This window comes from Columba livia, chromosome 1 (genome assembly GCF_036013475.1).
Source record: "Columba livia isolate bColLiv1 breed racing homer chromosome 1, bColLiv1.pat.W.v2, whole genome shotgun sequence".
Classification (NCBI taxonomy): domain Eukaryota; kingdom Metazoa; phylum Chordata; class Aves; order Columbiformes; family Columbidae; genus Columba; species Columba livia.
The window spans coordinates 168,833,040-168,847,297 of NC_088602.1; the positions used below are offsets into that span (position 1 = coordinate 168,833,040).

Genomic DNA, 14,258 nt, shown 5'->3' on the forward strand with positions numbered 1-14,258 from the left:
GTCAATTTTTCCAATCAATCTATATTTTTACTTGTTACTAATATTTAGGATAATAATTTTTTCACCATATGGATTTATATTTTAAAGTTTGCTTAAAAAGAAATAAAAAGTTTAGGTTTCTGATGTTGCAGTTCAATCTATTTTAGCTTACTTTTGCTATCCACTGCATGTACGAAACAACATTTTTACCCCAGAACATATTACCAAGTATTAGTGATTATGCAAATTAGTATGATAACTTCGTACCAAACAGAGCTCTTCCAGGCTTACCAAGCCTTTCCTACATCATGCCACTGAGAAAAACAGCTAGATAGGTCGGACAGTGTCAGCGACTGACTGAAGTAGGAATGCAGTGAAAGCAACTCATATGATGTGTGAAATGTCTCCCAGGGTGTCACCTACCCAGCCTGCCACGGGATGTGGAGTAAGTGGGCTCCTCCGCTGGAGAGAAGTAGGTTGGCCACCACATCGTTCTGTGGTAAGCTGACAGGTTCATATGGTTTATGTAAGCACATATTCCTATTAGATGTGATTAGACATGATTTAAAAGAGAAATGCAAACCCTCCGCCCTTTACTGCACCTGCTTACATATCCATTGGGCTTGTACTCTGAGCTCAGGAGCCTGAGAGTCTTTTTGTTTAATATGTCATCAGTTTATCATTTAAAGTCAACCCTCAGAATGGCTCTCATAGGAAATAAAATGGGTCTAGAAGTTTCACATGAGAGAAATCACACTTCTATTTTTCTTTTCTTTCTTTTTTTTTTTTTTTCCATTTGCTCCATCCTTAGAGATTCCATGTATTACACACATTGAATTGACCATCCTTAACAAGCATGCACTTTAAAACTATCTTAAAAGTACTGGAGTACTTTAGGCTGACTGCTTAATATATTGCAGCGGAGGTGAAGTAACTTATTGCCACTGGCTGTTCTGCTTTACTCTTCTTTGAATTATGATCAGCCTTGTGCTTTGCCCTCTTCTCCGTCTCCCTTTCCAATGCTGACAGCTGGCTTTCTGGAAGATGGCTTGTGGGAAATTTCAGATGACTTCGGTGAGAGGAACCCAGTGGAAAGATGGGAGAAATCAAACTATCTCATTATATTTGGAGTGTTTCTAGCTTTAAACCTTGTTGTGAAGCAGGGAGTAGGAAAAATACTGAGGTTTTACACCTTGTTCTTCAAGGAAGAAAACCTCTTTTTGCTTGCAGCAACACTAATGAGAAGGAGGGAAAAAAGGAATTTTTTGCTTTTAATTTAATTCTCCAGGCTGCAGCTTTTGCCACAAGTCACTCTGTGCTACTACAGTTTCTTTCCAGAAAAGATTGTTGTGAGTGTAACACCTGTCTGGCCCTTTCCCAGGTCTAGCCTGAGCTGTCTCCACCTCATACGCTCTCCTACCTAATGTCTTCATCTTCTTTCTGTAACTCTGTAATCTTCAGTTAGCTGCTAATTCCAGGGAAAATAATCAATGTTAGTATCTCTTTACCAGCTCCAGGCTTGGTTTAGGTATATGGCTAAACATAATGAAGGTAAGGTATAATCCAAGTACACTCCCTCTGCATTATTACCCTAAAAAGTCCAGACATGCAGAGTACAGTGTAGGAATGATTCTGCTGTAATTTCAGATGCACTTTATTGGCAGTGAAGGAAAAGGCACTGCTCACTACTTCACTCTCTCGTTTCCCTCTAATACACTTTCATAATCTGTATTGGGTGTATCCTTTTCCTTTTCTAACATGGGAATTGAAACAGTGAGTGGATGTCTAATAACACTGGAGAAAAATCAGAAACAGTAGGACTTTGAAGACTAAGTAATTCACAAAGGTGGAAGAGAAAATAATGAAAATAAAGGCAGGTGGTGGGGTAAAGACAGCTAACACTGAATGTCTGTGAGAGAGAATATTTAATAGAAATTGTAACAGTCAGAGGAAAAATGAGTCTGTCCATTGGTAGTGGAGCTGAAAGTCTAGGGAAAACACAGCACTAAAATACAGGAGAAGGGGTAAAAGAAGTGAAACAGGAGAAAGAAAAACAACTTTTCATATTATGGGAATTTGATTTTTACTATAGATTACTCCAGGATTTAGTGCTTACTTAAGTATTTCCATTTTCCCTAGAAGAACAGATCAAAAGAGAAGCCCCTCCACCCTCAATGCTCTGCCCTCAAAATTCTAGCACTGGGTAGACAAAGATCCATCTTGCAGTGAAGCACCTTTTTTAGTGGCTACAGATCGCCAATACTTGCACTCGAAAGGGCCACAGGAACAGTGGAAAAAATAGGAAACCCCATGTTAACCAGGTTCCTGATTTCTCTGCCTGTTTTCTTGCCTGGGGCTTTGCTATTGCTGTAGGAAAAATGAATTATGCAGAGAGGAGGGAGAAGGATCACTGTGAACCATTGCAGAGCAGTATTTGCTAATGAGTAGAGCATTACCAAATGTTCGTTAACAAAGTATGTTATACTCTCAAAACTTCAAGTACCTCATTTCCTAGAATAATTCAAAGCAACACTTCTAGCATGTGAAGCCATTGGCACCTTTTTGCACCGAAACCAAATTTCCCTATTGCAGGAATTCTCACTAAGCTCCTGATGGAAATTCCTTTCCAAGCACTTAGGTACTCATCTCTTCGTATAAGTCACTTGGAAACATCTTTATTCAGCATTATATGTTTCCCAATCAGAAACCTTGGCACAGTTCATTTTTTTATGCTTTTTTCCCAGTCAACTTTTGGCTGTTTATTCCAGCTGTTGTTCATCCCTAAACTAAACACAGTTAAACAGACTCAGGTTGGTCTGAACAACCCCTCCGCTAGCAGCACTTGTGGGAGCATGGGGCTAGAGCCATGACAAAAGCCTCCCAGAATACCTACAACCATCAGGATCTTTGAATACCAAGAAAGATTCTGAAATTTGGGACATTAGCTTCTCTGGAGCTCACCTCAGATGCACAGGGTTAGGAGGGATTCTCCACTTCAGTGCATACAGCTTATGTTTCCGTGGTGGTTTACCATCAGTTTCAGCTTTGCAAATCCCATTTACCTACAGAGCACAGCCCTTTTAGCTGCAAAATGAGACTGGCAATCCCACACCAGTGAGGGCCAGTCCTTCCCACCACCCCAAGATAAATTTGACAGTTGCCATCCCATTTCCCATGTTCACAAGAAAGCATGGTGCCAATCAGCCAGCGGCATCCCTCCAGTTCTTCTCCCATGAGCACCGGCCTGGATCATCTGCACTGGAGGCTGGGCTTGCCTGTCATAGCTGACATGTTTTCTTAATCCTTTTTTCTCCTCAGGATCTTATGCTGGTGCAGTGGTTGCCATGCCACTGGCAGGTGTGCTAGTACAGTATATAGGATGGTCATCAGTCTTTTATATTTATGGTGAGTTGCTTAACCTGCCAGCAGTTTTGTTAAACCTGTACAATGAGTATGGACCAAAGTTGTTTTGGGTAGTGAAGATGTTGCAAATTCATATTCAAATTTATTCCCTACTTATTGAAGCTTCTGAAAGCTGTTATTTTGTAATCATCTGTTGTAAAATGTTTTAAAATTGTAATGACCAGGCTACAGCCCACGGTCACCCAGTGACAGGGTCAGATGCAGTTGCAAAGGTTGCTCTGTAGCACTAATACTCACGTGGCAAGTGTCCTGGAGTGCACACTGATAGCAAATGCTACAGCATATGCGGCTGATGGGGAGCCGAATGCCTCTAAAACCTTCTGCCCTGAGACATCTGCCCCATCCTGCCCACCCTTGGTGAGAGCAGTGCCACCTTTACAACTGCTCCCATCACATGGGTACAACCTCATGCCTGATCTGTGGTGCCTTGTGCTTTCCCCCACAGTACATGGCAGAGCTGACTCAAACCTGGCCTTGAACAGCAGCAACCCTGTTAAGATGCGATTTCTCTGGAGATGCAGAACGCACCATAAGTTTTGCCATTGCAAGCTGATTTTGAAGTTCTTCTATGCAGATTGTGACCATGTTTTGACAAATATGGTATTTTCCTTCTTCAGCTTTGTTTCTACCTTATCTCTGCCCCATGTATATGACGTAATACAGGTGACAAAATGTTCAAATGATTTGCAAGCAGGCACACAATATACACAGAGTTACTTAATCGTATTTTCTTACTTCCCTGGGCATATTTTCCGCACACATTTGGTTTAACTGACTCTTGAAGCAAACTTCAAGGCCTGTAGATACTGAAGTGTGGCTGTATTGGTTTTTAAAAACTGAGCTTTGCTTTTCCTGCCTCTCCAGGAATGTTTGGGATTGTTTGGTACATGTTCTGGCTGCTTCATGCCTATGAGAGCCCTGCTGCACATCCAACAATAACCAATGAAGAAAGGATATATATAGAAACAAGTATTGGAGAAGGAGCCAGCGCTAGTGCAAGTGTAAGTAAAAAAGGCTTTTCTGGTTATGATTTGTGAGCTTTTTACACAAGATCAGCGTATGACTGGATGTATACTATCAGCTGCAGAAGAGCAGCAGAACTATTTGTTGTTGATGTTCAGGGGCTTTTCCTTTCACGAAAATTACAGGGTCAGGCTCATGAATCTGGACAGGACAAGTTCAACAACAGGCAAAACACATCGTGCTGTGTAAGCTCTCAGTTTATAGGGCGTCTCTAATCTAGGGAGGGGAAGGAATTGAGGAGAGAGAGAACCACACACCGATATCCTTCTCTTGAGTAACTATAATGTTTGTTTTTAAAAATGTTAATGGCAATAGCTAAAGAAGAAACTGCCTGCAGATGTTAAATTATCCAGCTGTATTTTGAAATCTTATTAAGGATAATTGATATTCTGAAAGCTTAAGGACAGGGTTTCTGCTCCGCTCACTCTCACAGCAGCTCAGCTCATTATTTTAGGATTTCTCTCTCTGAGACAATCCTGGAAGATCCTGGAAACTTAAAACTAAAACCTATTTTCCCATCAAACTTCTCCTCATTTCCTTAGATAACTCATTTTCGCTAGTGGTGAAAACCAAATCTGTTTCTTGTTAAACTATTCCTTCTTGGCTTTTACTCTAGAACATTCTGGAGCAACATAACTCCAAACTCTTTTCTCTACATGTTTTGTGTAATAGGCTTGCTGAGAGTATAAAGTACCAGTCTCTCATTCTGGGCGTGCTCCTGAAGTTTGTCTGGAGACACTCAGTTCTTGGCTGGTGACACACACACACTTATTCCAGGCCATGGTTTTCCCCTTGCTGTACAGTGGTTTTACCGCATAGGACACTAGTACCACCACTGTGTTCACGCACAACCACAGGCATACACTCGACTGTAGAACACAACTACTGGTTTTTTTTTTGAAAAGTAGAATGTCAATATATATTGCCGCAGTGACTTATTTTGGCTTCTGATTTGAAGTCTATTATAAGTGAAAAGGACACTAAAGCTTTTTTAAATTTTTTTTTTCTTGCTGTATGGAGTATTGAGGCATAAATAAAAACTGGAAATGCCAATAGCAATTTGTAGAAATTAAATCTTCTACTATAAGGATTTTATTTTGGCTGACCGAAATGAATTGGGTAGCTGCCTGTTGCTGCACTACCACATATTTCTTAACTTGGATAATCCTTTTCTCACGATCCTTTCAGCAGAATATCTAAAACTGCATCATGCCAAAAAGTGGGGAATGGTACAAACTTTTCGCTAGTTTTTTTTCTTCTGTTACTGATTCTGTTATCCTAGTAGCAAGATTCCACAAGACCTTGTGTAATTTCAGTAAGTAGAGCAATAATAGTAGAGTAGGCATCTTAAGAATCCTGAATATCCTAAGAAAGTTTATTTACTTGTCTTTTGCCAGTAATCCAGGAGATATCTTTCACTTGCATTGTAAATGTTTTCAGTGCAAATCAGATGCAATGTACTGGATAGTCTGATACTAAAAGGTACTGGGGTCTTTACTCTGCTATTTGCCTGCTCATTTTTTTTCTTTTTTTTTTTCCCCCAGAAATTTAGTACACCCTGGAAGAGATTTTTCACTTCAATGCCAGTTTATGCAATCATTGTGGCAAACTTTTGCAGAAGTTGGACCTTCTACTTGCTCCTTATAAGTCAACCTGCTTACTTTGAAGAAGTCTTTGGGTTTGCGATAAGTAAGGTAAACGTCTGGGATGAAGCAGCAATATCCAGACCTCACCCTAGGACGTGCAGGGTGCTTAAAGATTCCCAGATCTCTCTGGAGTAATTACAGTAGATTATTCACAGTAGTTGGCATGACATGCTTCTGGTGATCTGTCAGAGGGAAAAGTTTGTTAGCATCAAATTATTAGCAAAAAGAAAGAACTGAAAAGTTGTTTTGGGAAAGTTGATTAAAAAACCACATATAACGAAAAGTACAATGTAAGTAAATAGAAACGCGTGTTTTGTTTCGTGCCAGCAGATTAGCATTACTTTCCAGTTTTTTTTTTTTTTTTTTTTTTTAAATTACTTTCCATTGACAATGAGAGGTCAAATTCTGTATGAACTTATATTCCCTTCCACTGCCACTTCTTCATTAAAGCCAGTATTATTGCACTCCCACTTCAGAGCATGAACGAGGACTTCAGAATATTTGTTCCAGAAAAGTTTTCCCAAAATTACTTTAAAGAAACCTTCTTGCTGTACTGTGAATTATTTTCAAGCAAGTGTAATCCTGCAAACTGAAAACAAACAACATCATGGTCTGGGAGCACTAGTGTGTCCAGGTTCTGTAATGCTGTCATGATAACAATGATACTCTGAATGGCCAAGAGCAGCATGGAGGTGAAGAACATGGCTATTAAGACAAACCAGGTTTGTTTATTCTGAATTGCCTTTCATACATCTGAGAGTTGCACCTCTGTGTGACTCACTAGTTAAAAATTAATGTAAAACTAACTCAGTGTCAATGTAAGGAGGTAGCATGTCCTAAAAAATAAACTCAAACTTCTCACTAAATTACTTCTTCAAAGAAAAGCTTCTGGAAAATGACATGCTGATCACTGGAACTCCACCAAATAGTCTTTTTGCATATCTGGGATAAGTATCAGAGCTAACAGAAACAGTAATAACCCTTTGGTGGAAAATCCATCAAGGGGAAGTCACACTTGACCAACTTGATAAACTTCTACAATGAAATGACTGGCCTGGTAGACAAGGAGAGAGCAGAGGATATTGTCTATCTAGTCTTTGATAAGGTCTTTAACACCATTAGGGGAACAAAGATGATTAAGGGGGTGGAACCTTATGACGAACTTATGAGGAAAGGCTGATGGAGCTGGGTCTCTTTAGCTTGGAGAAGAGGAGACTGAGGGGTGACCTTATTAACGTCTACAAATATATAAAGGGTGAGTGTCACGAGGATGGAGCCGGCCTCTTCTCGGTGACAACCAACGGTAAGACAAGGGGTAATGGGTTCAAACTGGAACACAGGAGGTTCCACTTTAATTTGAGAAGAAATTTCTTCTCAGTGAGGGTGACAGAGCACTGGAACAGGCTGCCCAGGGGAGTTGTGGAGTCTCCTTTTCTGGAGACATTCAAAACCCGCCTGGACACCTTCCTGTGTAACCTCATCTAGGTGTTCGTGCTCTGGCAGGGGGATTGGACTAGATGATCTTTCGAGGTCCTTTCTAATCCTCAATGTTCTGTGATTCTGTGATCTCCCATAAGATCCTCATAGACAAGATGTTGATATATGGGCTGGTTGAGCAGACAGTGAGGTGGATTGAAAACTGACTGAATTGCTGGGTCTAGAGGGTAGTGATCACTAGCACAAAGTCTAGCTGGAGGCCAGTAGCTAGCAGTGTGCCCCAGGGGTCAATACTGCATTTGATCCTGTTTGACATCTTCATTAATGATGTGGATGATGGAGCAGAGTGCACCCTCAGCAAGGTTGCAGATGACACAAAACTGGGAGGAGAGGCTGATATGCCAGAGAGTTGTATTGCCATCCTGACGGATCTTGACAGGCTGGAGGAACCTCATCGAATTCACCAAGGGGAAGTGAAAAGTCCTCCACCAGGGGAGGAACAAACCCATGCACCAGTACATGCAGGAGGGCCACCCAGCTGGAAAGCAGCTTTGTAGAAGAGGACCTGGGGCTCCTGGTGGACACAGGGCTGAACATGAGCCAGCCATGTGCCTCTGCAGTAAAGACAGTGAATGATATCCTGTGCTTCATTAGGCAAAGTGTTGCCAGCAGGTGGAGGAAGATGATCTTTCCCCTCTACAGAGCACTGATGCGGCCATACCTGGAGTATCGTGTTCCAAGCTCTCTGGTACAAGAGAGACATGGATATACTGGAGACAGTCTAATGAAGGTCCTCAAAGATGATTAAGAAACTGGAGCCTCTCTGGTTCCTATGAGGAAAGGCTGAGAGAACTGGTACTACTTAGCCTGGAGAAGGCTCAGGGGGATCCCACTGGTATTTACAAATACCTCATGGAAGGGTGCAAAGAAGATGGAGCCAGGCTTTTCTCAGTAGTGCTCAGTGGCAGGACCAGAGGCAACAGGAACTTTCAAAAACACAGGAGGTCCCATCTGAACATTAGGAAACACTTTTTTACTCTGAGGGTGACCAAGCACTTGCAGAGGTTGCCAAGAGAGGTTGCGCCTAAAGTCACCCCATCCTAAGGTCACCCAGGTCTTGGTTGCAGGTTCTGTTGGAGGAAAAGTCAACAATCCTCCCACACAAGATCCAGAATAAAAATGTGTCCAGTGGGAGGCGTGGAGAAAGAAGAGGTGAAGAAGAATGGTTCCTGTTCTCCTTCCCCTAACCCTTGAGGGAGAACACAAACCCTAAACACTCATTTGTCTAATTGCAGGTTGGCCTTTTGTCAGCAGTTCCCCACATGGTCATGACAATCATCGTACCTATTGGAGGGCAGCTAGCTGACTTCTTACGTAGCAGGAAGATTTTAACCACTACCACTGTAAGGAAGGTCATGAACTGTGGAGGTACTATTGGTTTCTGAAAATTTGATTTTTCAATTGTGTGTTGCAGTTGATGCAAATATAATAGTTTGGACCATGTTTAATTGCAACAAGAGGCAAATTACTTTAGATTGCATCTGCAGTTGGTTAATCTGAAGCATTTGATGGAGAGCTGATGGTAAATGTTCTCATGGCATAAATCCTTGCTCATATAAGCATGTTTTAAAAAGGGAGAAGGCGAGAAGCCTGGTTAAAAATTAAAAGAGCAATAGGGGGCCCAGAAGACTAGTGTGATCAAATGGGCTTCATCCTGTGAACTTTTACAGAAAAAGTTAACCATGTACTGCGGTGCTGGGGAGACCCTTTCCCAGTGGATACAGCCTTGCAGTAACTGGCACATGGGAAGGTGCTAGTTCCAGCAGAACCCACTGGCAAGTTTAGGCTGGAAGGGTTGGGTAAAAAACCAACAACCAGACAGGGCAGACAGACTCATTTTTACTTAGCACAAAATAATTAGTTTCCAGTTCAGTCACTAAACTCAAAAATCAATAACATCTACGTGTAAGGAAGATACTAAATTAGAGCAAAAATTTCAAGGCAGATATCCTATGGAGTTGCTGTCCTCTGCCAGTTCCTGGCTTACATAATTTATGGATGGCATAGGCTGCCTGAAACAGAGATGCCTGCAGTCAGAGATGCCATGCAGCTTGGCTACACAGATACAACAGATACTCAAGGCAATTGTGCTTTCAGGGTGCATTTACAGTGCTATTAAAAACAAAACAAAACAAAACAAAAGGATTGTAATGTTACATACTAGAAAACGCTGTCTTGCAGTAATGGCAGAGATTGGAACTTCCCTGTGATACCCAGGGCTGTCCTATTGTGTTGGTGGCACCCTTGTCTGAAAAATGGTCTTTCGCTCCATTTGCCAAGAACATCTCAAATCACTGCAACTGCAAGAAATTGGAGGCAAAAAGTATTTTCTCCTTTCCCTACCACATTCATGTGTTTGTGAATTTTTCAGTACTTTGCATAGCGTCACTTTCTCATAGTTTTCCTGTGTTGCTCAATGAGTTAATGCCACCAGTTTCTTGGGTCACTTACACAGCAATGAGGAGAAAAAAAGCATGTTCTCAAACATGTGAATCCACAAAGCTGCCAAATATGCTCAAGAATAACTGTAAGATATGAAAGGGATTTTGTCTCATTTTAAGTTGCTACTCTGGCTAGACCTTTTTGGTATCTCTGTGACCAATAGTAATTCAAGTGTAACTTATTTCCATGTGTTTAATTTGAAGGCTTTGGGATGGAAGCAACCTTGCTTTTGGTGGTTGGTTATTCTCACACAAAAGGTGTGGCTATTTCTTTTCTGGTGTTAGCAGTAGGCTTCAGTGGCTTCGCAATTTCAGGTAAGAGTTACTCTTATTATTTGTTTTACTATTAGTGATAAAAGTGATGTTATTATCCTCGCTGTTGTTACTCGTCATTTCAATTATTCTGTTTGCTCTTAAAGTGGCTGTTTATGAGGTATTCCCTATTTCTTCCCCTATCAGAAATAATTTACTTCAGTGTCTATGAAACATGTTGCACACAGGAGACGAAGCTTTTAAAGAACCTGCTCTTTATCGATTCTCATTTACATCAGTTTTGTGTTGTTATTTTCTAATATATTTTACAGTATGAGCCACTTTTTCTTCTTGCATAAACAGTATCCCTAAATGGAGAGGGAATTACTCTGGAATGATTAGTTGCTAAAAGGCTATCAGTTGCAACCCTGCTCCCAGCACTAGCTGCCAGTTTCTGCTTTCTAGGTCAGTTCTCTCTGTCATGTGCTGTAACCAGCCCTTCTCCAGAACTGCCATTTCTGACACTCTCATGAGTCTCACCAATTTCAGACTGACTTTTGTAGCTCCAAGAGTGCCATTGTTATTAAAAAAAAAACACCCTTTATTTTTTTTTTTATGAAGATGGAAGGCTATCAGCTAGCAGACTGCCAAGAAGATGGATCTATTGAGCAAAATTGACCAGCGGAATAACTGCTAGTCTTCAGTTGTTTCAGGGTTATGCAGATGGGAAATAGTTTTGCTACTCACTTATGAGGTGCTTGCATAGCAGGCCATTCCTATCAATCAATTGTTGTTGCAGTATTTTCCCAGTACTCAGCTTTTTACTGTATTTAATCCTATGGACTTGGAATTAATCATGCTTTCTTGTGGTCATCCATAGCTCACATGACTAATTTTCATTACCTAAGGCAAGATCTGATTTTCACTATTTGTTTTTATTTCTTAATGAAATATGTGCCCAGATGACATGCTACTGTAAGGGTAATTATTTTTCCTAATGCTTTATATATATCTATAGATAGATAGATAGATAGATACATAATGTCATTAAACTGCTACTTAAAGTACTGGAAAACATGTATTAAAAAACACTACTACCTAAATAAAAATATATCAGATATCTGACAAACATGAGGCATTCATTCAATAATTGCAAATGTTTGCTGAACAGATACTTTAAATGAGCCCAAAGCAAACTGTATGTTCTATGCAACATCATCCCCACAGGTGGGGAAAAAGAAGGTTTTAAAAAGGAATAGAGAGTTGCAACATATCTTCCATCTTTATCACAAATAACATACTACACTTCTTTCTCATATAGATGGTAATGGCTTCTTGAAGCTTCTTTGGCCAGAACAGATGTTGAAAGCGCAGTTGCCTGGTAGCGCAAATCTGTAGAGCTGACCATTGTCTGTCATTTGCTGTAGGATTCAATGTGAATCACTTGGACATAGCCCCACGTTACGCCAGCATTCTGATGGGGATCTCCAACGGCGTGGGGACGCTGTCAGGCATGGTGTGCCCGCTCATTGTTGGTGCAATGACAAAACATAAGGTAAGCTTTCTTCATGTTTTCTAGGAGAAGGATTAGGCAATGCAACAAAAGTTAAGACATTTCAAAGCTTTCTTGTAACTCCATCTCATAATTGGTCTCTGCAGATGTTTTCAGCTGTTGTTTGTTTCGAACATTCAGTTTTACAATATCACGGGATCAGATTCTTAGCTATTATAAACTATTTATCTGTGTAGGGAGATACGATTTTATACCACCAGAGGCTGGGTCTCTGCAGTATCTCCGTACTACTGGGTAATGCTCATAGGACTTGGGAAGCCCTCTACAATGCATCTTTGGTAGGGTTCCTAAGCAATCACTTATTTACAACAAGATTAACTTAGTTGTTAAAGGAATTCCTACATTTCCAGCTCATGATTATTTCACATGCAAGAGACAAACTTCAACGTGAGAAAAAAAAAATCCCGTGTTTTATTTTATTAGCATTTGTTAGGAAAAAAAAAATCTTCACAATGACTCATAAATTGTTCTATCTGTAACATCAGGAATAAAACACTGATGACAGTCATTGTTCAATATGTGCTAATTCATGGCCTGTTTCAGAGATAATATTTCTTTTTATTGCAAACTTAATGAGACCTACATGGTTCTTTCAGACCCGGGAAGAATGGCAAAACGTCTTTCTAATCGCAGCACTAGTGCATTACAGTGGAGTGATATTCTATGCTATCTTTGCTTCTGGGGAGAAACAGGAATGGGCTGACCCTGAAAACCTCAATGAAGAGAAATGTGGCATAATTGATCAGGATGAACTAGCTGAAGAAACAGAGATGAACAATGAAACTTTTGTAAGTCCAAAGAAAACGTATGGTGCTACCAGTCAAAACAGTGAAATACAGAGAAGGGAATGGAGAAAGCAAAAGCAAGTAACTCAAGACATGGAAGAACAGACTTCTTACCATTATGAAAATGGAAATTTTCAAGATTTGTCATAATACTTGAAATTGTTAGGTTTGTATAGCAGCTACTCCCATCCCCCCATTCTGCCTAGCTGCCCCAGATCATCTGGTAACCATATTTATTTTCTTATTCAATTGTGTGACACCTGGCCATGTGGCTAAATGCAAGGGGTGGTAGTTCCCTTCTAATAGTGTGGCAGAGGGTTAACAGCAATGGGACTGGGAGAAGTGATACTGAATTCTTGCTCAGCCATCGTATCGCCTTGGGAGGACCTATTAGGAGACAACCAGCCCTGGCAGAGATCCTGCTTGGTGCAAGCCTATGGCTGTAGGAGCAGATGAGTGCCCTCATCTTCTCGCCTGAACAGAGAAAGGACAAGATTGTATCAGGTGGTGGTTCCACAGTGATACGCGTTATTATGACAGCTCCAGTGGCATGAAAAGTCTGCCCTGAGTGGCCTTGCTTTGCCTTTTTAGGCTTTTGAGCCTCCTAACCCATGTGAAATTGTAAGCTCATGCTGAAAGAAAAGTAGTTTTATGGCAGTAGGCTGTAATTAATCACTAGTGGTCACTCAACAACAGGAAGAGGAACATGTAGCAGAGATGGCACAGTATTGCTTCAACAGTTCCTTCAAACTGATTGACAATCTGCTTTATATGTGTAGCCCACAGAGTCTGAATAAGGCAATAAAATGGATACTTGTGAGATTTCTTCCCCTACAAAGATTTTGTGCTGGCATGAAATAATTTTGAATACAAAATCATCGTTAGTGATGCAATATTATTAATCCTTATGAAAGGAAATCAGTCATGTCGGGATTAAGTTTCTCGTTCAATTCATTATTGTGAAGTAACTTAAATATATTTTTCTAGTATTATACAGATAGAGTTACTGGCCTCAACACCAACAGTCCTCATCTAGGTAAATGAGCTTACTTACAGGAGTAAAGTCTTTAGTTCTGGATCTGTAACTTTTCAATGCCTCAAGTCTTGCTGTTGCTACTAATGAAGTACTGTACTATTTGAGAGTTAACAGACTACCTATGTCTGAAAGTAATTTTCTTTTGCCATTGTTAAATGTTTGACAGTATAAAGTGGATTTAGCCTTTTTCTACCGTTTTTAGGATCAAACAGTGGAGCATGCTGTATCATCTCAAGCAGCTGCAACTCAGAGACTCGTTGTGGCATTAACACTCTTTTCAGAATAGAGAATTTCAGTAAGCTGTGATTTAATTTGTCTTTCATTATGTTTACTGCCTCATTAAATTCAAGTGAATTTAAACCTAGCCTAGCCTACGCTGTGCTTTGTGATGTTTCAGTATTATTGTTCTCAGGTACCATATGTAGCCACTGTGATGCACAGGAGATTTGAACGTTTATAATATGTTTTGCTATTTTGTTGAAATGCAATTGAATACCATGAGTGGCGTTACACTTGTACATTCATTTGAATCCATGGATGACTTATCTTCCCTACAAATGTAATTAAACAGGGAGACCAGGAAGTTAGCTCATTCTCTTTTCA

General features: G+C 40.4%; 1 protein-coding gene across 3 annotated transcripts in view; it reads left to right on the forward strand.

Moving 5' to 3' along the window:
• SLC17A8 (solute carrier family 17 member 8) overlaps nucleotides 1-14,019 on the forward strand; it is a 30,549-nt gene extending 16,530 nt beyond the window's left edge. For 2 of the 3 annotated variants that reach the window (XM_065063196.1, XM_065062583.1), the window contains exons 6-13: nucleotides 391-478; nucleotides 3,298-3,384; nucleotides 4,267-4,403; nucleotides 5,970-6,119; nucleotides 8,804-8,936; nucleotides 10,214-10,324; nucleotides 11,689-11,816; nucleotides 12,431-14,019. In XM_065063196.1, coding sequence (XP_064919268.1) covers nucleotides 391-478; nucleotides 3,298-3,384; nucleotides 4,267-4,403; nucleotides 5,970-6,119; nucleotides 8,804-8,936; nucleotides 10,214-10,324; nucleotides 11,689-11,816; nucleotides 12,431-12,769 — 1,173 coding nt within the window. In that variant the 3' untranslated portion in view covers nucleotides 12,770-14,019. 3 annotated transcript variants of the gene reach the window in all.
• Nucleotides 14,020-14,258: the final 239 nt, after the last annotated feature.